This window comes from Suncus etruscus, chromosome X (assembly GCF_024139225.1).
Source record: "Suncus etruscus isolate mSunEtr1 chromosome X, mSunEtr1.pri.cur, whole genome shotgun sequence".
Lineage (NCBI taxonomy): Eukaryota > Metazoa > Chordata > Mammalia > Eulipotyphla > Soricidae > Suncus > Suncus etruscus.
In genome coordinates this window covers 39,528,033-39,555,677 of record NC_064868.1, presented here as the reverse complement: position 1 = coordinate 39,555,677, position 27,645 = coordinate 39,528,033, and the positions used below count along the sequence as shown (strand labels likewise).

The following is a 27,645-nucleotide window of genomic DNA, read 5'->3' as shown; positions in this document are numbered from 1 at the left end:
AAATTGCATATGTCATTACTTAAAATTTTTTGAGGCCTCACTCAGCAGTGCTCAGGCAATATGTTTAGAGAGAATTCCTGACAGGCTTCTGGGTGCCTGGGAAGGGAGTGCTGAGAATTTTGTTTTAGTTGTCTTTTTGCAAGACAATTACCTTCCTCACTGTATTATCTCTCTGGTCTCACTGATTTGTTTTTAAAATCTATCATTTAATTTACTACTTCCTCACTGTTTCATTTACTGTATAAAGAAGAGACTTTATATAAAAGTTGTGAAATGCCATATTAAAGAGAACAGATTTTGTGTAACAGATTAGTTCAAATGTGGTCATAAACTTTTTTTTTGTTTTGTTTTTTGGGCCTCACCCGGCAGTGTTCAGGGGTTACTCCTGGCTGTCTGCTCAGAAATAGCTCCTGGCAGGCACGGGGGACCATATGGGACATCAGAATTCGAACCAACCACCTTTGGTCCTGGATTGGCTGCTTGCAAGGCAAATGCCGCTGTGCTATCTCTCCGGGCCCGGTCGTAAACTTTTAAAGAAGTGTCATGGATAGCATTGGGACTTCTGAATTATTTACTTGAATACAAAATATCTCATGTTTTTTTTTTTTTTTTTTTTTTTTTTTTTTTTTTTTGGTTTTTGGGCCACACCCGGTGACGCTCAGGGGTTACTCCTGGCTATGCGCTCAGAAGTCGCTCCTGGCTTGGGGGACCATATGGGACGCCGGGGGATCGAACCGCGGTCCGTCCTGGGCTAGCGCAGGCAAGGCAGGCACCTTACCTCCAGCGCCACCGCCCGGCCCCAATATCTCATGTTTTTAAAGCATAAATATAAGTGAATAATTTTTATTTTTATACAAATATATGCAAAAACATCTAAAGTTAATAATTTAATCTCACAGTAAATATAATAAAATTTCAAGTATTACAACTGGATCTTGATTGTGTGTGATCATTAAACTCAGTTTAAGAAAAAAATACAAACATTGACAGTGTTTAAGTCTTAATTCATGTGTCAACACTTCTTTTGCCCATTTTTCTAGATCATCATAAGAAGTGCTAAAATTTATGTGGAACTAAGAATTTCTAAGGAAAATAAAAGTGATGTTTGCAATGTAGTAACATAAGTTAAATGTTTCTCTTCTTTTGCTCAAACCAGCTGAAGTAAATGAAAAAATGGCATCAAATTTTTTTCAATTCAGAATTGCTTTTTTTTTTTTTTTTAAAAAAGTACAATAAAAATGTCTGGCTAAATAATGCAGTCCCTGAATACAAGCATGTTCAAGAAAAATGTCTGCCTAACTAGTGCAGTCCCTGAATACAGGCATACTAGTAATAGACTACAGAGAATGTCATGCCGAGAAATTAGAAGTGAAAAGTCACTTATTATCAAACTATTCACTCTTCTTCCTAATACAGTCTCTGAACTATTATAAGATAATGATTTACTGAGAGTAAAAATAAATCAAACCAACAAACAAATCTGAAACCTGAGATCAATGTGGAGTATCCTTGAATGAGATTTGGGACATTCCATGTGAGAGAAAACAGAGGACTCTTCAAAGGAGAAAAACCCTAAACTAGTAGATCCACTGGGAAATTACTCAAAAGCATGGAATTTGGTAATCTCTAGGAGCAGTAGAGACCACACCATGCTTAGAGGCCAATTTAGTAGAACTTAGAAAACAAGAATCTGCAACTTGCAACTGGCTCATTGGCCACATTCTCACAGGCTACATAAGAAGAGATGAACCACAAACTTCTCTCTTTGTTTTGTTCTAGTTCATAGAAAAGGACTGAATGAAATCCAAAAACTATTTCAGCATTGTTTTTCTGCAGTTGGTGTGGAAAGCATGATACATGTTTCACACTCACTGTGGCTTTATCTCCAATGCATAAGATGATCTCCACGCAACCATGGTTTCTGAGAAACTATTTGATGTCAAGTGAAGCAACAAGAAGAAAATTGTTTGATTTTCAAATACAAGGGTATCCTAGCACTATAAAGCTTCCAGTTTGACTGTTTGAAATTGTTTTGGTTTGGAGCCACACCCAGTAGTGCTCAGTTCCTACTTCTGAATATGTTCTCAAGGGACTATCCCCCACTATCAGTGGGGATCAAAGCGAGGTTGACAGCATGCAAGGCAAATGCCATATACCTGTATACTTTCTCTGGTAACTGTTTTGAAATTTTGTAAACAAAAGTACTTTTTATATTTATAGACACAGACCAACTCTCAAAGCCCTGCCAAGGCATTGCTGAGTCTGTGGTTGGGTTATATTGTGAAGGTCACACTTTAAACTTAAATATAAAATGCTCTGTACTTTTGCTTTACTGCTCCTCCCACTCCAGTCTCTTCTGTCATCATTTGCACACAGGGACACAAAACTCACGCGAATTGGGCACAGACAGAGCATTTCCAGCTGCCGTCAAGGCTGGGTACACGGCACTTGCTGCACACCCTCAAGGAGCAGACCTGGCATGGGTCTCCCCGGTTGAATATGAAACCCAGGTTTCTCTCACAGTGTACACAGACTCTGTTGCCATCCTGTTGAGTCTTCCCACTCCTACGTTTTGCTTCAAGGAGGTCAGTTTTTAGCTTCCTGGAAAACAGGGGGAAAATTGTCTTAAACAATAAAACAACAAAAAATAGATATCTTTATTTAAAAGATCTATATAGTGCTAAGGGGGATTCTCTAGATGCCAATCATGCACTGCAGCTTTATGAGCTATCATTTTCATAGTGATAAATATGAGTATTTTCTATCAATATTTACAATAATACTACTGTGTGATTCAAGTGTGATATGTGTTGAGGAAAAATAACTTATTCTACAGACTGGAATTTTCTACTTATTGGACATTAAAAACCACTGATTTAGTGGCCAGAGCAATAATACAGAGGGTAAGGTATTTGCCTTATTGTGGCTGATACAGGTTCAATTCCTGACATCTCATATTATCCACTTAGCACAACCAGAGGTCATTCCTGAATACAATGCCAAGAATCACTGACACCTCCAGAATTGTCCCCCCCAAAACAAAACAAAACAAAACAAAACAAAACAAAAGAACAACAAAAATCAACTACTGATTCAACAAACTTACTTTTCCTGAAAATAATTACTGCCTGGATTTCCATCTGATTTGCATGTATACTTTAGATTTTACTGTTTCTTTTATTCCTTTAAAAGGTTTTCTGTGATCACAAGTATTCCCACAGTACTTAGTGTAATTTTCTGTAGAGGTCACTCCAGCAATGCTTGGAGTGAGTGCCATGAAATGTAATAGGTTGAACTTTGGGTCCCGCAATGTTAGGCATACATATGTTCTTTCACTTGAGCCATTTTTCAGGCTCAAGTGAAAGTCATTTTCCAACTGTACATTTATTTGGTTATGGTTTTTAATTTACTCTTTAGTGCTTGTTTTATCAATTTCTCTGTAATTTCTATGTAGGTAAGTCTATATGTTTTGTTAAGCTTTGAATTTGGAGCATATTAGTAATTCTGAACACAATAGATACCATTTCAATGAGTGATCCAAAGAAAGTAAGTAAAATAGATTGACAAAAAAGAGAAGGGGTTATTAAATGAGCAGGGAAATTAAGAGAAGAAGGGAGGGAAAGAAGTAAGGAAGAAGGGCAAAAATAAAGGCAGACACAGTTAAGGATGCTTCATCAAGGGGATAATTGTGAAATCCAGAAGCAATAAAGAATGTCCTGTTCTTTATAAATTAGAAAGATTTTTACAATATAAGGCCACATTGTTAAAAAGAAAATGAGAAGAGAAAAATGTATGCCATTGAACGTTATAAGTAAATTCAAATTAAGTTTGACTATAATTGAGACTTATTACTTTGAAAAGTAATAAGTCTAAGAAGACTACAGGATGTTAGCAATTACTTGAGAAGGATTTCCAATTTTTCTATTTCCTTAATATCATTTTTCTACTTTTGCTCCAAAAGCCAAATTATGTTGATTCTTGAAAATATTTACTATCTAATCTATTCATTTATTATTGTTGTCTGAAGAGAAACAAAGTATGGGAGATAGATGAAAAGTGTAGTAGAGACAAACACCGTCTGAAGTATACTTTTAAAAGCTAATGAACAAAAATTTAGGAAGTTAAAAGTCTTTGCAGATGTTTGATTCATCTTAAAACAACTTTTTACTTGAGATAAACTCAATAGTTCCTTAACTTAAAGCATAATCTTTAATCTTAAAGTTTTTTATTTTTAATTATGAGAACAAAGATGCAAAGAAAGAGGACAAGGTAAAGTTACAGTGGAAGGACAATCACCCATAATTCTCAGAAGAAGTCCCCTTGCTGATATCTTAACTATGAACTTTCAGCCAAAGAACATTAAGATAAATAAAACAGAATCCATGTACAATTACTTTGTCCCTCAAGTCCCCAGATTGTAACATATTATAATATTTCTTAACAGCACACAAGGCAATATAAAGCCATAAAACTTACTTAACTCCTTAAACATTAGAGGCATAGTATTTTTTACATTTCCATGTATATGCATATTAGCTTAAGTTAACCTCAAATTTTAAGTGTTTTTTTTTAAGGATTAGAGTCAAAGGAGCACAGTGAAAACAGTGTTAGAGTGGCAATTGTTGTTTGCATAGGCCCACCAAAATATGAGGGGCATGGAAAGGAATAACGTTGGCCTAAAAACAAAGAGATGCTACCCCTGAAGTTTCCTGGCATAAGACCAACTCTAGGCTCCAGGCAAGCTAGATCATCCAATCCAAGACATTGTCTGTAGTGCCAACACATTTTTATTTTTCACACAGTCTCTGTTGTTTGTATCATGTATCTGTATTAAAGATCCTGGAATCTGCATATCCTACATTGAAGTCAGGATGTGGAGTGTCCTCTCGTTTCACCTCACCATTAAAGGGCAATGCAGGGAGCCCTGTCCTGTAAGCAGGTTGTTGTTGTTAACTCTTCTCAGTGATGGGGGAAGTCTCTTTTGAGCAGGTCAATATCTGATCAGTGGTAGGGTCTTCCGTGGTAGAGGATTGCTTCCAGGTGATGTTATAGACAAACCTGGATGTTTCGTGGATGGCTTTCCTGGTTCAGAGGTGAATGAAAAATGCCCTTTCTTCTGAGGCCTGTGCCAGGTCATTATGTCAATATTCAGGGTGTAAAGTCCCTTTGCTCTACAAGATTTATGTGTTCCAATCTCTATTAAATAGGATCTTACTTGTATGTATAGTATTTTCCCATTTTAATGTGCCTATGCAAAAGAGGAGCAATGCCACGTGGCGTTATTGGCGCAAATGGGGGCCATAAGAACAAGTCCAACAATCCCCATGACATGGTTCAATCATAAGCAAGTTTAAACTGGGGAAATCTTTCACCAAAATTCCTTGTTGAACAGCTCATAAAGAGAAGATAAAAAGTGATTAGAATCATCACTGTATAAGAGAATATTTAGTAAGACTTATAGCTGTAATTGAAAAAACACAAAATATTCTAAAGAAATACGTGTCCATTTTATGTCTTTTGAAACAGTTTGGGGTTGTTACACACAATGCGTGGCTTTGGTATGTGATTAGGACTGTGCAGTACCGAACTTAAAAAGAGTAATGTGGATTAATCTCTTCAAGGTGTGTCTTGGCTGAGGCGTGTATTTTCTGTTGGAGTTGGGGACAAGAGAATTTTGCTGGTTTCCTTGGCTTGACAGACATTTGGGGGCCTAACCAGGCATCCCCTGACGGCTTGCCTCGGCTGAGGTGTGTCTTGGCTGAGGCATGTGTTTTCTGTTGGAGTTGGGGACAAGAGAATTTTGCTGGTTTCCTTGGCTTGACAGACATTTGGGGGCCTACCCAGGCATCCCCTGACGGCTTGCCTCGGCTGAGGTGAGTGTTTGGGGGCCGGAGTTGCGGATCAGGCTGACTGCTGGACCCCTAGGCCCGGCAGACATTTTGGGACCTCCCCCAGCCTGCATCAACCTGGGAACTTTGATCTCCGGCATTAATCTCTTCAAGGTGTGTCTTGGCTGAGGCGTGTGTTTTCTGTTGGAGTTGGGGACAAGAGAATTTTGCTGGTTTCCTTGGCTTGACAGACATTTGGGGGCCTACCCAGGCATCCCCTGACGGCTTGCCTCGGCTGAGGTGAGTGTTTGGGGGCCGGAGTTGCGGATCAGGCTGACTGCTGGACCCCTAGGCCCGGCAGACATTTTGGGACCTCCCCCAGCCTGCATCAACCTGGGAACTTTGATCTCCGGCATTAATCTCTTCAAGGTGTGTCTTGGCTGAGGCGTGTGTTTTCTGTTGGAGTTGGGGACAAGAGAATTTTGCTGGTTTCCTTGGCTTGACAGACATTTGGGGGCCTACACAGGCATCCCCTGACGGCTTGCCTTGGCTGAGGTGTGTCTTGGCTGAGGCGTGTGTTTTCTGTTGGAGTTGGGGACAAGAGAATTTTGCTGGTTTCCTTGGCTTGACAGACATTTGGGGGCCTACCCAGGCATCCCCTGACGGCTTGCCTCGGCTGAGGTGTGTCTTGGCTGAGGCGTGTGTTTTCTGTTGGAGTTGGGGACAAGAGAATTTTGCTGGTTTCCTTGGCTTGACAGACATTTGGGGGCCTACACAGGCATCCCCTGACGGCTTGCCTCGGCTGAGGTGTGTCTTGGCTGAGGCGTGTGTTTTCTGTTGGAGTTGGGGACAAGAGAATTTTGCTGGTTTCCTTGGCTTGACAGACATTTGGGGGCCTACCCAGGCATCCCCTGACGGCTTGCCTCGGCTGAGGTGTGTCTTGGCTGAGGCGTGTGTTTTCTGTTGGAGTTGGGGACAAGAGAATTTTGCTGGTTTCCTTGGCTTGACAGACATTTGGGGGCCTACCCAGGCATCCCCTGACGGCTTGCCTCGGCTGAGGTGAGTGTTTGGGGGCCGGAGTTGCGGATCAGGCTGACTGCTGGACCCCTAGGCCCGGCAGACATTTTGGGACATCCCCCAGCCTGCATCAACCTGGGAACTTTGATCTCCGGCATTAATCTCTTCAAGGTGTGTCTTGGCTGAGGCGTGTATTTTCTGTTGGAGTTGGGGACAAGAGAATTTTGCTGGTTTCCTTGGCTTGACAGACATTTGGGGGCCTACCCAGGCATCCCCTGACGGCTTGCCTCGGCTGAGGTGAGTGTTTGGGGGCCGGAGTTGCGGATCAGGCTGACTGCTGGACCCCTAGGCCCGGCAGACATTTTGGGACCTCCCCCAGCCTGCATCAACCTGGGAACTTTGATCTCCGGCATTAATCTCTTCAAGGTGTGTCTTGGCTGAGGCGTGTGTTTTCTGTTGGAGTTGGGGACAAGAGAATTTTGCTGGTTTCCTTGGCTTGACAGACATTTGGGGGCCTACCCAGGCATCCCCTGACGGCTTGCCTCGGCTGAGGTGTGTCTTGGCTGAGGCGTGTGTTTTCTGTTGGAGTTGGGGACAAGAGAATTTTGCTGGTTTCCTTGGCTTGACAGACATTTGGGGGCCTACCCAGGCATCCCCTGACGGCTTGCCTCGGCTGAGGTGTGTCTTGGCTGAGGCGTGTGTTTTCTGTTGGAGTTGGGGACAAGAGAATTTTGCTGGTTTCCTTGGCTTGACAGACATTTGGGGGCCTACCCAGGCATCCCTTGACGGCTTGCCTCGGCTGAGGTGAGTGTTTGGGGGCCGGAGTTGTGGATCAGGCTGACTGCTGGACCCCTAGGCCCGGCAGACATTTTGGGACCTCACCCAGCCTGCATCAACCTGGGAACTTTGATCTCCGGCATTAATCTCTTCAAGGTGTGTCTTGGCTGAGGCGTGTGTTTTCTGTTGGAGTTGGGGACAAGAGAATTTTGCTGGTTTCCTTGGCTTGACAGACATTTGGGGGCCTACCCAGGCAACCCCTGACGGCTTGCCTCGGCTGAGGTGAGTGTTTGGGGGCCGAAGCACGGCCGCTCCGCTGCGCTTCGCGGACGCGCACTCCACCTAGCCAATGAGTACCACCACAACACGTAGAAAAACCCACAGCGTAAGCGTGACAATGGGGAGACTACGCAGACCAACTTCAACCATAGAGAATGAAGATGGAAACTCTGATGACCCAACAATGGCCAACTACCTAAGCAGTCTTTCAGAAATGGAGTTTAGAGACGAAATATGGAGATTGCTAACAGATATCAAAGAAAGTATAAATCAGAGCACAAATAAAAATCAAGAGAATATGAAGATAGAAATCAGAAAACTCCAAACTGAAATATCAGATCAGATAACAGGTCTGAAAAACTCAGTAGACGAATTGAAGAACATAATGGATGAGCTTTCCAACAGGTTAACAGCAGCTGAGGATAGAATTGGTGCTTTAGAAGACGAGATGCATAACAACTTTACACAGCAGAAGAGACTGGAAAAAAGTCTCAAATCAAATGATCAGACAATGGAAAATTCACTCAAAGAATATGAGCAGATGAAAATAGAAGTCTTTGATAAGCTCAACAGAAACAACTTTAGAATCATTGGAGTTCCAGAGACCCAAGAAGAAAATCTTCAGGAAGAATCAATGGTTAAGAACATCATCACAGAGAAACTACCAGAGCAAAAGAAAACATGTGACCAAATCCTGCATGCCCGAAGAGTACCAGCTAAAAAAGACCCCAGTAGAAACACCCCAAGACACATCCTAGTCACCATGATGAAACCCACCGATAGAGATAGAATACTGCAAGCAGCAAGATCGAAAAGGGAAATTACATTCCAGGGAGCATCCTTGAAATTTACAGCAGACCTGTCACCAGAAACATTCAAGGCCAGAAGGCAGTGGTGGGACATAGTGGCAAAACTCAATGAAATAAATGCTTCACCAAGAATACTGCACCCAGCAAAACTAAGTTTCAGGTTTGAAGGATGTATACACGGCTTCACAGATAAACAACAGCTCAAAATCTTTGCAGACTCAAAACCAGCCTTAAAAGAAAAACTGAAAGATCTACTCTAAAAACAAGACAGAACAAAAAGCACACCAAACTTCTACACAAAGATGGCAATAAATCCCATGACAATTATTTCTCTCAATGTCAATGGACTAAATGCACCAGTTAAGAGGCACAGAGTGGCAAAATGGATCAAAAAACTGAAGCCAACCTTCTGCTGTCTACAAGAAACACACCTGAATAGTCAGAATAAACATAGACTCAAAATCAAAGGCTGGAGGAAAATCATACAAGCAAACAACACCCTTAAAAAAGCGGGAGTGGCCATACTAATATCAGATGACACAAACTTTATACTCAGAAAAGTTGTAAGGGACAAAGATGGATATTATGTACTAATCAAGGAATTTGTACAGCAAGAAGAAATCACTCTCCTAAACATATACGCACCGAATGAGGGTCCAGCAAAGTATTTAATACAATTGTTGACAAATCTGAAGAAGGATATCAATAATAACACAATAATTGTGGGAGACCTCAACACAGGCTTGTCAACACTTGATAGGTCAACCAAATGGAAACCCAACAAAAATATACTAGACCTAAAAAGAGAAATAGATGAAAGAGGCCTAGTAGATATATATAGGGCACTCTATCCTCAGAAACCTGGATACACATTCTTTTCCAATGTACATGGATCATTCTCCAGGATAGATCACGTGCTGGCACATAAAACATACCTCCATAAAATAAAAAAGATAGACATTTTGCAGGCTGCCTTTGCTGACCACAAGACTCTGAAGTTAGATGTGAACTGCAAAGGGACACAGAAGAAAAAATTTAACACCTGGAAGTTAAACAGCCTCATACTCAATAACCAGTGGGTCCGAAATGAAATCAAGGAGGAAATCAAAAGTTTCCTGGAAACAAATGACAATAAAGACACAAACTATCAGAACTTATGGGACACAGCAAAAGCAGTACTGAGAGGAAAATTTATAGCTTTGCAAGCACACATCAGAAAGGAAGAAGGAGCTTACCTGAGTAGCTTAATGACACAGCTAATAGAACTAGAAAGTTCTCAACAAAAGGACCCAAAAATAGGGAGACAGAAGGAAATAACAAAGCTGAGAGCAGAAATCAACGAAGTGGAAACCCAAAAAACAATCCGAAAGATCAACGAAAGCAGAAGTTGGTTCTTTGAAAAAATAAACAAGATTGATAGACCATTGGCAAAACTCACAAAGCAAAAGAAAGAGAGAAACTTGATAACACGTATTAGAAATGAAAAGGGGGAGATCACTACAGATACTGCAGAGATTCAAAGGGTATTCAGAGAATACTTTGAGAAACTCTATGCCACCAAATATGAGAACCTGGAAGAAATGGATAAATTTCTGAACTCATATAACCTTCCACGGTTGAATAAAGAAGAGGTAGCATATCTAAACACCCCCATCACTATTGAGGAAATTGAAACTGTAATCAAAAATTTACCCAAAAACAAAAGCCCAGGCCCTGATGGATTCACGAATGAATTCTTTCAAACCTTTCAAGAGGAACTACTACCAATTCTGGCCAGGCTATTTTATGAAATCGAAAAAACAGGAATACTTCCAAATAGCTTTTATGAAGCCAACATCACCTTAATACCAAAACCTGATAGAGATGATGCCAAAAAAGAAAATTACAGACCAATATCCCTGATGAACACAGATGCAAAGATCCTCAACAAAATCCTGGCGAACAGGATCCAGTGCCTCATCAAGAAGATCATTCACTTTGATCAAGTAGGTTTCATCCCAGGAATGCAAGGCTGGTTTAACATCCGTAAATCTATCAACATAATACACAACATCAATAACAAGAAAAATAAAAACCACATGATCATATCAATAGATGCAGAGAAAGCGTTTGATAAGGTCCAACACCCATTCTTGATCAAAACTCTCAGCAAGATGGGAATGGAGGGATCCTTTCTCAATATAATCAAAGCCATCTACCAGAAGCCAGTGGCAAATATTATCCTCAATGGAGAAAAACTAAAATCCTTTCCTCTGAATTCCGGTACAAGACAAGGCTGTCCTCTCTCACCACTCCTATTCAACATAGCACTGGAAGTACTTGCTATAGCGATTAGGCAAGAAAAAGATATCAAGGGAATCCAGATAGGTAAGGAAGAAGTCAAGCTCTCACTGTTTGCAGATGACATGATACTCTATTTAGAAAACCCTAAAGACACTACCAAAAAGCTTCTAGAAATAATAGATTTGTATAGCAAAGTGGCAGGCTACAAAATTAACACACAAAAATCAACGGCCTTTTTATACACTAATAATGATAGGGAAGAAATGGATATTAAGAGAACAATCCCATTCACATTAGTTCCACACAAACTCAAATATCTTGGAGTCAACCTGACTAAAGATGTGAAGAATCTATACAAAGAAAACTACAAAACACTGCTCCAAGAAATAAGAGAGGACACGCGGAAATGGAAACACATACCATGCTCATGGATTGGCAGGATCAACATCATTAAAATGGCAATACTTCCAAAAGCATTGTACAGATTTAACGCGATTCCTCTGAAGATACCCATGACATTCTTCAAAGAAGTGGATCAAATACTTCTGAAATTCATCTGGAACAACAAACAACCTCGAATAGCTAAAGCACTCCTTGGGAAAAGGAATATGGGAGGCATTACTTTCCCCAATTTTAAGTTGTATTACAAAGCAACAGTTATAAAAACAGCATGGTATTGGAATAAAAACAGACCCTCAGATCAGTGGAATAGGCTTCAGTACTCAGAGAACGTTCCTCAGACATATAACCACCTTGTTTTTGATAAAGGAGCAAGAAATCCTAAATGGAGCAGGGAAAGCCTATTCAACAAGTGGTGTTGGCACAACTGGTTAGCCACTTGCAAAAAAGCGAACTCAGACCCACAGGTAACACCATGTACAAAGGTAAAATCCAAATGGATTAAAGACCTTGATATCAGAACTGAAACTATAAGGTATATAGAACAACATGTAGGTGAAACACTCCAGGACATTGAGACTAAAAGCATCTTTAAGGAGGAGACAGCACTTTCCAAGCAAGTGGAAGCAGAGATAAACAGATGGGACTATATTAAGCTGAAAAACTTCTGCATCTCAAAGGAAATAGTGCCCAGAATACAAAGGCCATCCACTGAGTGGGAGAAAGTATTCACCCAATACACATCAGATAAAGGGCTAATATCCAAAATTTACAAGGTGCTGACAGAACTATACAAGAAAAAAACAACTAACCCCATCAAAAAATGGGGAGAAGAAATGAACAGACACTTTGAGAAAGAAGAAAGGCAAATGGCCAAAAGGCACATGAAAAGATGTTCAACATCACTAATCGTCAGGGAGATGCAAATCAAAACTACTATGAGGTACTACCTCACGCCACTGAGATTGGCACACATCACAAAAAAGGAAAACAAGCAGTGCTGGTGGGGATGTGGAGAGAAAGGAACTCTTTTTCACTACTGGTGGGAATGCCGTCTAGTACAACCTTTATGGAAAGCGATATGGAGATTCCTTCAAAAACTGGAAATTGAGCTTCCATACGATCCAGCTATACCACTCCTAGGAATATACCCAAGAAACACAAAAATACAATACAAAAATCCATTCCTTACTCCTATATTCATTGCAGCGCTATTTACAATAGCCAGACTCTGGAAACAACCAAGATGCCCTTCAACAGATGAGTGGCTAAAGAAACTGTGGTACATATACACAATGGAATACTATGCAGTCATCAGGAGAGATGAAGTCATGAAATTTTCCTATACATGGATGTACATGGAATCTATTATGCTGAGTGAAGTAAGTCAGAGGGAGAGAGAAAGACGCAGAATGGTTTCACTCATCTATGGGCTTTAAGAAAAATGAATGACATTTTTAACAGTATCTCAGAGACAAGAGAGATGAGGGCTGGTAGGTGCAGCTCAGGACATGCAGCTCATCACATAGAGTGATGAGTGCAGTTGCAGAGATGACTACACTGAAAACTATGATAAAATGTGAATGAATGAGGGAAGTAGAAAGCCTGTCTCGAGTACAGGTGTAGGGGGGTGGGGAGGAGGGAGATCTGGGAAATTGGTGGTGGCAATGTTGCACCGGTGAAGGGAGGTGCTCTTTACATGACTGTAATCATACAACTATAATCATGTTTGTAATCACGGTGTTTAAATAAAGATAAAGGAAAAAAAAAACAATAGAACCTTAGTCCACCCACAAAAGTTTCAAATAAATCTGTGGTCTCCTACATACAAAATAAGTAAAAAAAAAAAAAGAGTAATGTGGGTTAGTGATGTTTTTGGGGGGGTGAGAGAGTTAGGGAGTAAAAATGAGCTTTGTAGGGGTGTGGGAAAGGGCAGAATACAAAATGGACATTCTGGATATGCAAAACATAACATAAAGATAAGGAATACTCTTAATAAATGCAGTGCGCGTGGGGGCGCGAGCCCTCGGGTGGTTTTCCATGTGTAGACTGGTCAGAAATTGCCAGTGACAAACTTAGAGCAATGGAGCAAATCTCAGCACACCCCAAGTTAGGACCCACCATTTCTGGCCTCCTGGGCTGGAACCCCAGAAGGCCTGGAGGCCGGGGGCAGAAGAGGGTAAGGCTGGGGGCCTATCAAGGCTCCCAGTGCACCCAAGTTTGGGAGAAGGCCTTCCACATGGGGTCTCCCCAAACCCCATGCCAGCTAGAGCTAGCCTCCAGCTCAAGAGAGGATGGATAGAGAGCCGGAAACCAGGATCTGCCCGCCCTACATCCTGTGCCCTTCCCACCCTAGAGCTGGAGGAAGGGCAGGGGAAGCTTGGGACCCCATCCAGGAGCGACCCCCCGACACCCACCTTGTCTGGCCGCCTGGGCTGCTACCCCAGAAGGCCTGGAGGCCGGGAGCAGAAGAGGGGAAGGCTGGGGGCCTATTAAGGCTCCCAGCGCTCCCAAGTTAGGGAGAAGGCCTTCCATATGGGGTCTCCCCAAACCCCATGCCAGCTAGAGCTAGCCTCCAGCTCCTTAAAGTTTTCTTGTTACTGAATTTTCATTCTTACTAACAGTGAGCTTATAAATTAAATTGTTGAAATATTAAAATCTAAAGAGATAAATTAAATCAATTGTGACCAATTAATAACACCTTTTTATTTATTTATTTATTTATTTTGGATCACACCCGGTGGTGCTCAGGGGTTACTCCTGGTTGTCTGCTCAGAAATAGCTCCTGGCAGGCACAGGGGACCATGTGGGACACGAGGATTCGAACCAATCACCTTTGGTCCTGGATTGGCTGCCTGCAAGGCAAATGCCGCTGTGCTATCTCTCTGGGCCCACCTTTTTATTTCTATTTTCTGCTGATATGTTGAATTATTTCTCTATCTCATAGTAAAAAATGTTTGAAGCAGTTCATAGATTGACAGTTTTATGACTAAACATATGCACTTCAATTTAAGAATGGTTTTAATTAAAACACCTATCACCTAATTTTTGATAAAGAAGCAAGAAATACTAAATGGAACAAGGGAAGCCTCTTCAACAAGTGGTGTTGGCACAAGTGATTAGCCACTTGCAAAAAAGTGAACTCAGACCCCCAGCTAACACCATGTAAAAAGGTAAAATCCAAATTCATTAAAGACCTTGATATTGAACCTTAAACCATAAAATATATAAGAGAACACATAGGTAAAACACTCCATGACATTGATACTAAAGGCATCTTTGAGGAAACAACACTCTCCAAACAAATGGAAGCAGAGATAAACAGATGGAAATATATTAAGCTGAGAAGCTTCTGCACCTGAAATGAAATAGTGTTCAGGATACAAGAGCCACCCACCACTGAGTGGGAGAAACTACTTGCCCAATATCTATCAGATAAGAGGTTAATATCCAAAATATATAAGACACTGACAGAACTTTACAGGAATAAAAACATCTAATCCATCAAAAATGGGGAGAAGAAATGGCCAGATACTTTGACAACGAAGAAATACAAATGGCCAAAAGGCACACGAAAACTGCTACATATCACTAATCATCAGGGAGATGCAAATCAAAACAACTACAATATGCTATCTCACGCCACAGAGCCTGGCACACATCACAAAGAATGTAAACAAGCAGTGCTGAGAAGATGTGGAGAGAAAGGAACATTGATTCACTGCTGGTGTGAATGCCCTCTAGTCCAACCATTATGGATAACAATATGGAGATTCTTCCAAAAACTGGAAATTGAGCTCCCATACAATCCAGTTATATCACTCCTAGGGATATACCCTAGCAACACAAAAATGCAATACAAAAATCCTTTTCTCACAACTATATTTATTGCAGCACTATTTACAATAACCAGACTCTGGAAACAACTAAGATATCCTTCAACAGATGAATTGCTAAAGAAACTTTGGTACATATACACAATGAAATATTATGCAGCTGTCAGGAGAGATGAAGTCATAAAATTTTCCTATACATGGATGTACATGGAATCTATTATGCTGAGTGAAATAAGTCAGAGAAATAGAGATAGACATAGAATAGTCTAACTCATCTATGGGTTTTAAGAATAATAAAAGACACCTTTGCAATAATTCTCAGAGACAAAAAAGAGGAGGACTGGAATGTCCAGCTCATGACATGAAGTTCACCACAAAGGTTAGTGAGTGCAGTTAGAGAAATAACTACTCTGAGAACTATCATAGCATTGTGAATGAATGAGGGTAGTAGAAAACTTGCCTAGAGAACAGACAGGGGTGGTGTGGGGAGGAGCAAGATTTGGGACATTCACCAATGTTCCAATGGGACAATGTTGCATTTGTGAAGGGGGTTTTCTTTACATGACTAAAACCCAACTACAATCATATTTGTAATCAAGGTGTTTGAATAAAATATTAATAATAAAAGATAAGAAATAAAAAGTAAAAAGGTGTGTGTGGGGGTACATTTTATGTTTTGTTTTTGTTTTTGCATATGCACAGCAAAATATGGAGAAAATAAAAAGGAAATAACTTTGGCCTAAACACAGAGAGACCTTACCTATGAAACATCCTGGCATAGGACCAATTAAAAGCTTCAGGCATAAGTCCAACCCCAGGATCCAGGCATACTAAGTTGTCTAATCCCAAAGTCTTTCTCTGTATTCTTAGTAAAAGCTCTTCACATTCACGGTTGTTGAAGTCAGGTTTCTGAAGTTAGAAATCCTGGTTGTTGTACAGATCATCTGTTGAATTCAGGGTGACACAGAGCATCTTCTGGTTTCATCTTGCCATTAGGTGCCAATGCAGAGATCCCTGCCCTGAAAACAGGTTGTTGCTGTTATCAAGTCGCCAGGGTGTTATATGAAACCACTCTGAAGCAAGTCGATGCCAGGGCAGCAGTAGGGCCTTCCCTGGTAGAAGTCTGATTCCTGATGCTGGTGGAGAAAATAGTGCTGTTTCCATAGATGAAATCCAAGGGGTAAATGGCTAATGTCTGAACTTCTAAAGCCTAAGTCAAGTCACTATGATAAGTGTTCAGGGTGTTAGACCCACAGCAATGTAAGTTTTGTGTTCCTATTTCTATTAGATTAGAACTTGTTGCAAACATAGATTTTCCCATTTTAATGTGCCTATGCAAAAATGAACAATGCCACATGGTACTACTGGTACATATGTGAGGGAGTAAAAATAATAAGCTAAACAATCGCAATAACCTGGTTCCAACATGACCTTGGAGCATTAGGAAACATATTCTAGAATTTGTTACTAAATAAATAAAAAAAAGCAGTGGGGAAAACTGCCGCTACATAAGAAAATGGACAGTAAAACTTATACTTATGAAGGAAACATATTTAAAGAAATATTTGAAAGATATAATTCTTCAATTAATTTCTGAAGTGTTTTGAGGTTATATTGATATAATTCTCACACCTCTCCTGTAAGGTTGTTGCCTGGGTGCATGATTTGGACACTATTGTAAATGAGATAGATTCTTTAATCTCTTTCTTCTCTGATATGTTATTTATATAAAGCAATGTGCCTTCTGTGTATTGACTTTGTAGCTAGCCACTTTATTGTATTCGTTGTTTCTAGGAGCTTTTCTGTTGACCATTTAGGGTTTTCCATATATATCATCCTGTTGTTTGCAAAGAGAGTTTGATTTTCTATTTTCCAATTTAGATTCCATTTATTTCCTTCTCTTGTCTCCTTTAATTCTTTTGAAATAATTCGGGGAAGGGGGAATATTCAGAGCACAGCTTCTGCATGCAACATGTCTTTTGTAATCCGAAAAATGGCACCCAGAGTAACATATCAGGAAATGTCCTTGAGCTCGGGGCTTCTCAGAAACCAAATCTAGTAGTGAACTATGATCCACAGTGAAAGGAGGTGTGGGAAAAGAGGCCTCTGAAAGCAAATCAGCATCAGTGGTGATGTCAGCTGTTTCTTGGGCTGAAGCAAGGTGGGCTGGGAATCTATCCTTTCACATTGGGAAATGGTTGGCAGCTGGCTAGTGTGTGGGGAACATGCCAGTTCTGTGGAGTTAATAACTGAAGGTAAAAAGGGTTATTTGGGAAAAATAACAGATCTTGGCTGAGAGAGTGCATGTCTAAAAAAGAATTTGTAAGATGATCAGAAGAGCAGGGAAAAGGAGAGGTTATATATAACAAGGGGAAGTGAAGCCTCACCCCCCACCCTTTTTCCGTAGGTAACTTGACCTTACCTGCAAGACCCCGCCCATTCCTGGGAGGGGTCTTGGAAAAGGTAGATAAAGCCTTTGACCCAGGGAATTCGGCCCTTTTTGGGTCTCTGCCCTTTTGGTCTTTGGCCAGCATGGAGGTGAAAGGGAAGAAGGCTGAAAGGAGTTAAGATGCAGGGCTAGCGAAGAATGGCTGTGCTTGAAAGGTTCTGATATAAGCCACACATGTGGTGAATAGGGCATGAATAAAATTGATGCTTCCTGATGCCTGTCTCTGGATGAGTCTGATTCCACCGTTCACCTAAACCTGGGACCCGCCAGCTGGGTGGGGATTGCAGAGCCACGTGGCCTGGGATGGGAGAGAAAAATCCCTCCATCCTTCGCCATATCCATCCATCCATCACCATCCAGCACCATCGTTAATTATTTAATGCTACAGGGAAGGACAATATACAACACAAACAGACATTATGTATGTTGCAGATGAACATTCGACAGATATTAAGGTGGTCAACACATACACTCATGTACACATAGACACTGAGAATCTATATATGGGTTATAGCTGATAGGTGAACCAAGTGGAATGGTTAATAATTCTTAAAAATGTAAAGCTGACAAGTCAGATCGAAAGGTTTTCCATTTTCCAGGCCAATCATTGGTGAGGGTAAACTTTACTGAAGAAAAGCTTCCTGGGATAGATTGTTTATAGAGCATTCTTATAAAAAAACAATGATCTACCAGGGGTCCTCAAACTTTTTAAACAGGGGGCCAGTTCACTGTCCCTCAGACCATTGGAGGGTCTGACTATAATAAAAACAAAACTTATGAACAAATTCTTATGCACACTGCATATGTCTTATTTTGCAATGAAGAAACAAAACAGATACAAATACAATATGTGGCCTGCGGGCCATAGTTTGAGGACCACTAATAAGCAATGTAGTAACGAGCACTATAAATGGAGTCTACAGCATGAAGAATCAGTTAGAGGATCTTGAGAATCCAAGTTCCATTCCAAAAAGCAAACTAAAATCATGAGCAATATGGTATAATGGTAAACTACCTACAATTGAAAACAAAGTACAATAACATAATGAATGAGCTCTGCAGCCGGAGTTTATGGCATGCAGTTGCAATTTCCATTGTTATTGGTGAACATAAACATTATATTATGTTAGCAGGCATAATCAAGTAAAAAATGAATAGATTAGGATTTTTGTTATGACATTATCTTAGTGATCACTACCTTCTGAGTCTAATATAAGTTTTGTGTTTCTCCTTTCCACTCAGTTGCTTCTCTTCTCCTTGCTATACTCTGGGCTAATGGTTTTAAGGACAACTAACAATTAGAGCATTATGTTGCTTTGTGAAGTTATTCTAAATACCACATATATAAGTGAAATCATTCTGTATTTATCCTTCTTTTTCTGGCTTCATTTAGTATAATATCATCAAGTTCCATCCATGTTGCTGCAAATTGCATGATGGTATAATCCCTTACAGTTTTTCATTACTATGTTGAATATATGTAGCACATCTTCATAATTTACTCATTTGCTGTTGGGCCTCTAGGTTGATTCTAAGTCTTAGCTAATATACTGAATACTGCAATGAATAGCGGTGTGCACATTCTTTCGGGTAAATGTTTTTTTTTTTTTTTTTTGTCCTGGGGAAAAATACCCAAAAGGGGAATTTCTGGTTCATATATCAGCTCAATTTTGAGTTTAGTAAGAACCCTCATACTGGTTTTCATAGGGTTTGGTTCAGGTGGCATGCACATTATCAATGGATGAGAGTTTCTTTCTCATCTCATCCTCACCAACGAAGATAGTTCCTAGTATTTATGGTATACACCATTCTTATGGTGTAATATGATATCTCATTTTTGTCTTGAGTGTAATTCTCTAAGGATAAGTGATGAAAATTTTTTCATGTATGTGTCTGTTGGACATCTGTTGATCTTCCTCAGAAAAGTTAATGTTCATCTCCTCTCCCCATTTTTTGATGGGGTTTTGAGTTTTGTGGAGTTAGCTTTTGTGAGTATTTTCTATATCCAAGAAATCAACCCTCTATGTGATTTGTTCAGAGGAAAAAATTCTGTCCCAATCAGTTATTTACCTTCTAATTTTAGTTCGTGTTTCTTTAGCCATACAGAAATTTCTTAATTTGATATAGTCCCATATGTTTAATTTTGTTGCTGTAAATCTTGCCATGGACATTTCGTTATCAAAGACTTATTTGAGGCCCAAGTCTTGGATTGTTCTGCCTATGTTTTTCTCAATAAACTTTAAAAATATGAACCTAATCTCAAAATCTTTAATCCATTTTTTGTGTAAGGTATGTCTAATTTCTTACACATATTTATCAAATTTTTACAACACCATTTGTTGAAGAGACTGTCTTTGTTCTATTTTATATTATTAACTTCCTTGTGAAATATTAGTTGACCATATGCTTGGGGGTTGTCTATTCTAACCCATTGGTCTGAACATCTGTCTGTGTTCCAATACCATGCTGTTTTGATCACCTATGGCTTTGTAATAGCGTTCATATAAGGTAATGAGATGCCTCCCAGTTCCTTGCTTTTTAATGTTAATTTAGCTACCCTAGGTCTTTTATGGTTCCACACAAACTTTATAAATGATCTAAGTTCTTGAAGAAGTTTGTATGAATTTGAATAGGGATTGCATTGAATCTATATAGTAATTTAAGTAAAATGGTCATTTTGATTATATTAATTCTTCCAGTCCATGAGCATGAAACATTCTTACATTTCCTTCAATCTTCCTCAATTCCTTTCTAAAGTGTTTTTAAGTTTTATTGATATAATTCTCACACTTCTCCTGTAAGGTTGATGCCTAGGTGCATGATAGTTTTGGACACTATTGTAAATGAGATAGACTCTCTGATCTCTTTCTTCTCTGATATGTTATTTGTATAAAGCAACGTGCCTTCTGTGTGTTGACTTTGCAGTCAGCCACTTTACTGTATTGGTTGTTTCTAGGAGCTTTTCTGTGGACCGTTTAGGGTTTTCCGTATATATCATCATGTTTTCTGCAAAAAGAGATAGTTTGGGGGCCGGCGAGGTGGCGCTAGAGGTAAGCGCCTTGCAAGTGTCTTGCAAGCGCTAACCAAGGAAAAACCGCTGGCGTCCCATATGGTCCTCCCAAGCCAGGGGCAATTTCTGAGTGCTTAGCCAGGAGTAACCCCTGAACATCAAACGGGTGTGGCGTGAAAAAAAAAAGAGAGAGATAGTTTGATTTTCTATTTTCCAATTTGGAGGAATAGGCAAAGGCGACAGAATCCTTCAGTTTCTTTTGCTGTTGTTTATGCATACAGCCGGGACCAGACAACTTCCAAGCATTCACTGACAGAGAAGCTAACTTCCTGCTTGAGCCTCTGGAAGACAGCTGTCTCTGGTTCTTTCTTGGCCTTTTTAGCAGAGGTACATGAGATGGCATAGAAGAGGGATAGGCAAAGGTGACAGAATCCTTCAATCTTTTTCGCTGTTGTTTATGCACACAGCAGGGACCAGACAACTTTCCCACTTCACAGACCGAGAAGCTACCTTGCTTTTGGAGCATGTGGAAGACAGCTGTCGCTGGGTCTTTCTTAGCAGTGGGACTGGAGACAGGATAGAAGGGGAATAAAAGGCGAAAGATTTTTTTCAGTCTCTCTCCCTGTTGTTATGCCACAATAGGGATCAGACAACTCCCCCACCTTCAAAGTCAGAGAAGCTAGCTTTCTGCTGGAGCCTCTGGAAGACAGTTTCTCTGGGTACTTTTGGCCTTCTTAGCAGAGATATAGGAAGCAGGATAGAAGAGTGATAGTTTAAGGTGACAGATTCCTTCAGTCACTGTCCCTGTTGTTATGCACACAGCAGGGACCAGACAACTTCCCGGACTTCAAAGAAAAAGAAGCTACCTTTCTGCTGGAGTCTTTGGAAGACTGCTGTTGCTGGGTCTTTCTTGGCATTCTTAGAAGAGATACAGGAGACAGGAGACAGGATTGAAGAGGGATAAATGAAGGCGACAGATTATTTCAGTCACTCTTCTTGTTGATATGCCCACAGCAGGAACCAGACACCACTCCGCCTTCACAAGCTCTCATGAGGTCTTGATTTTCTTGGGGTTCTATTGTAATCTTTCCCCTTTCATTTGAGATCTTATTTATTGAAATCTTTTCCCCTTTTTCCCTTATGAGTCATGCAAGTGGTTTTTCTATCTGGTTTATTCTTTCAAAAAATGAGCTCATGGTCCATTAATTTTTGTATTGTTTTCTTTGTTTCTCTACTGTTGATTTATGCTCCAGTTTTTATTACTTTTTTCATCTGTGTTTTTTGCTGTTGGTTTTCCAGATATTTACGATGTACCTTTGGGTTGTTCTTTTTGTGTTTTTCTTCCTGAGGTAGGTCTGTGTTGCTATGAGTTTCCCACACTTATGCTTTTGCTGCATCCAATAGATTTTGGCAATATGTTTCTTCATTTTCATTTGTTTCAAGGAATATCTTTATTTCATCTTTTTATTTTTTCTTTGATCAGTTATTGTTGAGCAGCATGTTATTTAGTCTCCAGGTGTTAAAGTTTCACAACACCTTTTTACAGTCAATCTTGATCTCTATGGTATTGTAGTTTTATAGTGTGTTTGGTATGATCCTTATATTTGTGACTTTGTGTAGGTTAGACTTATGTCCTAGAATATGGTTTATACTGGAAAAAGTTTCTTGTGTACTTGAGAAAATGTATATTCTGATTTTTGAGGAAGAAATTTCCAGTGTACAAACATTAGTTCTAATTCTTCTAGCTTCTTTTTAGGGCTCTTATGTCTTTGCTAGTGTTCAATATACTGGATCTTTCTAGTGACAATAATAATGCACTGAAGTTTCTCACTAATATCATATTACTGTCCATATGTTTTTCTAATGTTGTGAGAAATTACATATTTTGCTGGGTCTACATTTAGTGCATAGTTGTTAAACAGAGTTAGTACTTCTTTGTTTAATATTCATCTGATCAGTAAGTCATGACCATCTTTGTCTCTTAGTACTCTTGAGATTGAATGCAGTTTGATCTCATATGAATATGGCTGTCCCAGCATATTTTGTTTTCTAATGTCTTATACAATTGTTTTCCATCCTTTTACTGAGAGCCTGTATGTATAGTAAACTTTTAAGTGTGTTTCCTGCAGGCAGCAGATGTCTGGCTTTTGTTTCCTGTACCTTTATATGGGAGAGTTTACTTTATTGACATTTAAGGAAACTATTGACAGACAGAACTGTTGTTACATTATATTGTGAAAAGTTGTTCTTGTTACAATTGGGGATTTGGTTTTTGTAAGTACCCTTTGAGAAGTTCATTTAGGGTCAGTTTTGTTAGCACAAATATCGTGAGTTATTTTTCTCTTAGAATGTTTTCATCCTCCCTCCAATGTAAATATAAGTTTTGCTAGCTAGTGAACTCTAGATGGAAAGCTTCTTTCATTTAGTAGTTCCAATATGTCATTGCACACTTTTATTGTGTGTATTGTTTCAAATGGAAGATCTGTTATGATTCATGTTTTTTTCCTTTGTAGTTGATGTTTTTCTTCTCCCTTACTGCTTTAAACAGTCCATATCTCTCTTTTTTGCCATTTGGATTGCTATGTGTTTTGTTTTATTCTCTTAGGTACTGTTTTGTTTTTTTCCTATGGATTTGTGGAGAAAACTCTTTCCCAAGGGTGAAAAATTTATTCTCTCTATTATCTTCCTCATTACTTGCTCATACCCTTTTCCCTTTTCTTCCTCTTCTGGTAATCTTATAATTTGTAGATTATTTTTCTTGTTTTTGCTCATTCATGCCTTACATTTTCTTCAGTGTTTTGAGTCTTCTTTCGTTTTTTACTTTTTTTTTAAAACTGCTGGTTTGTAGTTTGCCTTCGAGATTATCCTTCTGTGTAATTCTAGTATTATGGCTTGCTAACATGTTTTTTTATTTACTTCAGTTCCATTTATATGGATTCTCTTATGTTCTGAAAGAGTTTATCTTTGAGTTGGTTGAATTGTTCATCTATAGATTTCTTGATATCTCAGGCTATTGGCTCCTTTATTTCCATTACTAAACCATTAAGTGTTGATTTTACATCATCATCAATAAGGTTCAGGTGTTTGGGTGGACTTGGAAATTTTCTAGAATTTATCTACATATTCCCCACCGTACATGTCTTCTTTAGATTGGGAGTGATCTTTGCATAAAGTGCTTTAGAATGCTAGAGTATGAAGGTGAACAGAATCCAACCTTCTGCTGCCCACAAGAAATACACCTGAATAGTCAGAACAAACATAGACTCAAATCAATGACTGGAGAAAATCATCCAAGGAAACAACACCCTAAAAGATTGGGAGTGGCCATATTAATATAAGATGACACAAACTTTAGACTCAGAAATGTTGTAAAAGACAAAGATGAACATTTTTGCTAATCAAGGAATATGTAAAACAGGAAGAAATCACACTTCTAAACATATACACATCCAATGAGGGACCAGCAAAATATTTAATACAATTGATGACAAATCTGAAAGAAGATATCAATAGCAACACAATAATTATGGGAGACCTCATCACTGTCCTGCCACCCCTTAATATGTCAACCAGACTGAAACTCAACAAAAATATACTAGCTCGGAAAAGAGAAATGGAAGAAAGTAGACTAGTATAGATAGATAGATGATAGATGATAGATAGATAGATTGATATATAGATAGGGCACTTTATTCCCAGACAGCTATATACACACTATTTCAATGCATATGGGTCATTATCAAGGATAATACATGCTGGCCCATAAAACATACCTTCATAAAATCAAGAGGATAGAAATCATGCAGACTACCTTTGCTGATCACAAGTCACTAAAATTAGACGTGAACTACAGAAAGACACAGAAGAAAATCTTTAACAACTGCAAGTTAAACAGATTACTACGAACAACCACTGGGTCTGAATGAAATCAAAGAGGAAATCAAACATTCCTGCAAATAAATGAAAATGAAGACAAATTATCAAATTTTATGGGACACAGCAAAATTGGTACTGAGATGAAAATTTATAGCTTTGCAAGCATACACCAGGAAGGAAGAAGGGACCTACATAAATGGCTTAATGGCACAGCTTATTAAATTAGAAAATGATCACAAAAGGAACTAAAAATAGGTAGGCAGAAAGAAATAACAATGCTTAGATCAGAAATCAATGAAGTGGAAATATAGAAAGCAATCCAAAAGATCAAGGAAAGCAAATGTTGGTTCTTTGAAAAAATAAACAAGATTGACAAAACACTTGAAAAACTCACAAAGAAATGGAGAGACACTTTATAAACCAGATTGGAATAAAAATAAATCACTACATAAATTGGAGAGATTCAAAGGGTTATCAGAAACTACTTTGAGAATTGCTATGTCATGAAACATGAGAACCTGAATGAAATGAATAAATTTTGGACTCATAACATTGCATGGTTGAATAAGGATAAGGTAGCATATATATATATATATATATATATATATATATATATATATATATATATATATATATATATATATATATATATATATATAAACAGCCCCATCACTATTTAGAAATTTAAAATTTAGGTAATCAAAAATCTTCCCAAAAACAAAAGCCCAGGTCCAGATGGGTTCGCAAATGAATTCTTTCAAACCTTTTAATTAACTACCAATCCATTTCAGACTCTTTCATAAAATTTAAAAAACAGGAATACTTCCAAATAGTTTTTATGAAACATTTATCATCTTGATACCAAAACCAGACAGAGAAGCTGTAAAAAAGAAAACCACAGACCAATATCCTTGATGAACACAGCTGCAAATATCCTCAACAAAATTCTGGCAAATAGGATTCAATGAATTATCAAGAAAATCATCCACAATGACCAGGTAGGTTTTAGTCCAGGAATGCAAGGCTGGTTTAACATACATAAATCAATCAACATAATACATCATATCAGCAAAAAAAAAATAAAAATCATATGATCATATCAATAGTTACAGAGAAAGCATTTGATAAGTTCCAACACTCATTCTTGATAAAACTCTCATCAAGCTGGGAATGGAAGGAACTGTTCTCCATACATTCAAGGCCATTTTCCACAAGCCAATAGAAAATATCATTCTCAATGAAGATAAACTAAAAGCCTTTCCTCTATAATCTGGTACAAATCAAGGCGACCTTCTCTCAATACTCCTATTGACCATAGTAGTGGAATTACTTGCCCTAGTGATTAGGCAAGAAAAAGATATCAAGGGCAGCCAGATAGGAAAGGAAGAAGTCAAGCTATCACTGTTTGCAGATGACATGATACTATATTTAGAAAACCCTAAAGATTACCAAAATGCTTCTAGAAACAATAGTTTCATATAGCAAAGTGGCAGGCTACAAAATTAACACGCAAAAATCAATGACCTTCCTATACACCAATAATGATAGAGAAGAAATTGACATTAAAAACAACCCCATTCACATTAGTGCCACACAAACTCAAATATCTTGGAGTCAACTTAACTAAGGACCTATATGAAGAAAACTACAAAAGCCTGCTTCAAGAAATAAGAGATGACACAAGGAAATACAGACTCATTCCCTGATCATGGATTGGCAGGATTAATATTATTAAAATAACAATAGTTCCCAAAGCATTGTGCTGATTTATTGCAATCCCTCTAAAAATACCCATGACGTTTTTCAAAGAAGTAGATCAAATACTTCTTCAATTCATTTGGAACAATAAACAGCCACAAATAGCTAAAGCAACCCTTGGGAAAAGGAATGTGGGAGGCATTACTTTTCTCAATTTTAAATTTTATTACAAAGCAATAGTTATTAAAACAGTATAATATTGAAATAAAGACAGATCCTCAGATCAGTGGAATAGACTTAAGTATTTAAAGAGTGTTCCCCAGGCATGCAATCAACTAAACCTTGAAAGAGGGACAAGAAATCTAAAATGGAGCAAGGAAACCCTCTTCAACAAGTGGTATTGGCACAATTGGTTAACCACTAGCAAACAAGCGAACTCAGACCCCAATCTAACACCATGCTCAAAAGTCAAATCCAGATGTATTAAAGACCTGATATCAGGCCTGAAACCATAAGATATATAGAACAAGCAAATAGGTAAAACTCTCCATGACATTGAGGCTAAAGGCATTTTCAAGGAGGAAACATCATTCTCCAAACAAGTGGAAGCAGAGATAAACAGATGTATCTAGATTAAGCTGATAAGCTTCTGCATCTCAAAGAAAATAGTGCCTAAGATACAGAAGCCACCCACAGAATGGGAAAAACTATTAACCCACTTCCCACCAGATGAGGGGCTACTATTGAAAATATACAAGGTACTTACTGACAGACCTTAGCAAGAAAAAGACATATCCCCATCGGAAAATGGGGAGAAGAAATAAATAGACACTTTGTCAAAGAAGAAATACAAATGCTCAAAAACACAAGAAGAAATGTTCCACATCACTAACCAAAAGTGAGATGAAAATGAAAACAATGATGATGTACCATCTCACACCACATATCACAAAGTACAAGAACAATCAGTGCTGGTGGGGATGTGGAGAGAAAGGAACACTTATTCACTGCTGGTGGGAATGCTGTCTAGTCTACCCTTTATGGAAAACAATATGGAGATTTCTCAAAAACTTGAAATTGAGCTCCCATATGATTCAGCTGTACCAATCATAGGGATATACCCTAGGAACACAAAAATAAAATACCAAAATCCCTTCTTCACACTTATATTCATTGCAGAACGATTTACAATTGTCAGACTCTGGAAACAATCAAGATGCCCTTCAATAGATGAATGACTAAAAAATGTGGTACATATACACAGTAGAATATTATGCAACCATCAGGAGAGACAAAGTCATGAAATTCCCCTATACATAAATGTATATGGAATCTATTATGTTGAGTAAAATAAGTCAGGGAGAGATGGATAGACACAGAATAG

At 38.9% G+C, this 27,645-nt stretch overlaps 1 protein-coding gene across 1 annotated transcript in view; it reads right to left on the bottom strand.

The window, feature by feature from the left end:
• The window catches only part of SYTL5 (synaptotagmin like 5), a 438,357-nt gene that overhangs the window by 193,805 nt on the left and 216,907 nt on the right, over positions 1-27,645 (bottom strand). Inside the window, exon 3 of the mRNA XM_049767126.1 lies at positions 2,392-2,601. Within this exon, the coding sequence (XP_049623083.1) occupies positions 2,392-2,601 (210 nt within the window). The remainder of the gene's footprint in view (positions 1-2,391; positions 2,602-27,645) is intronic.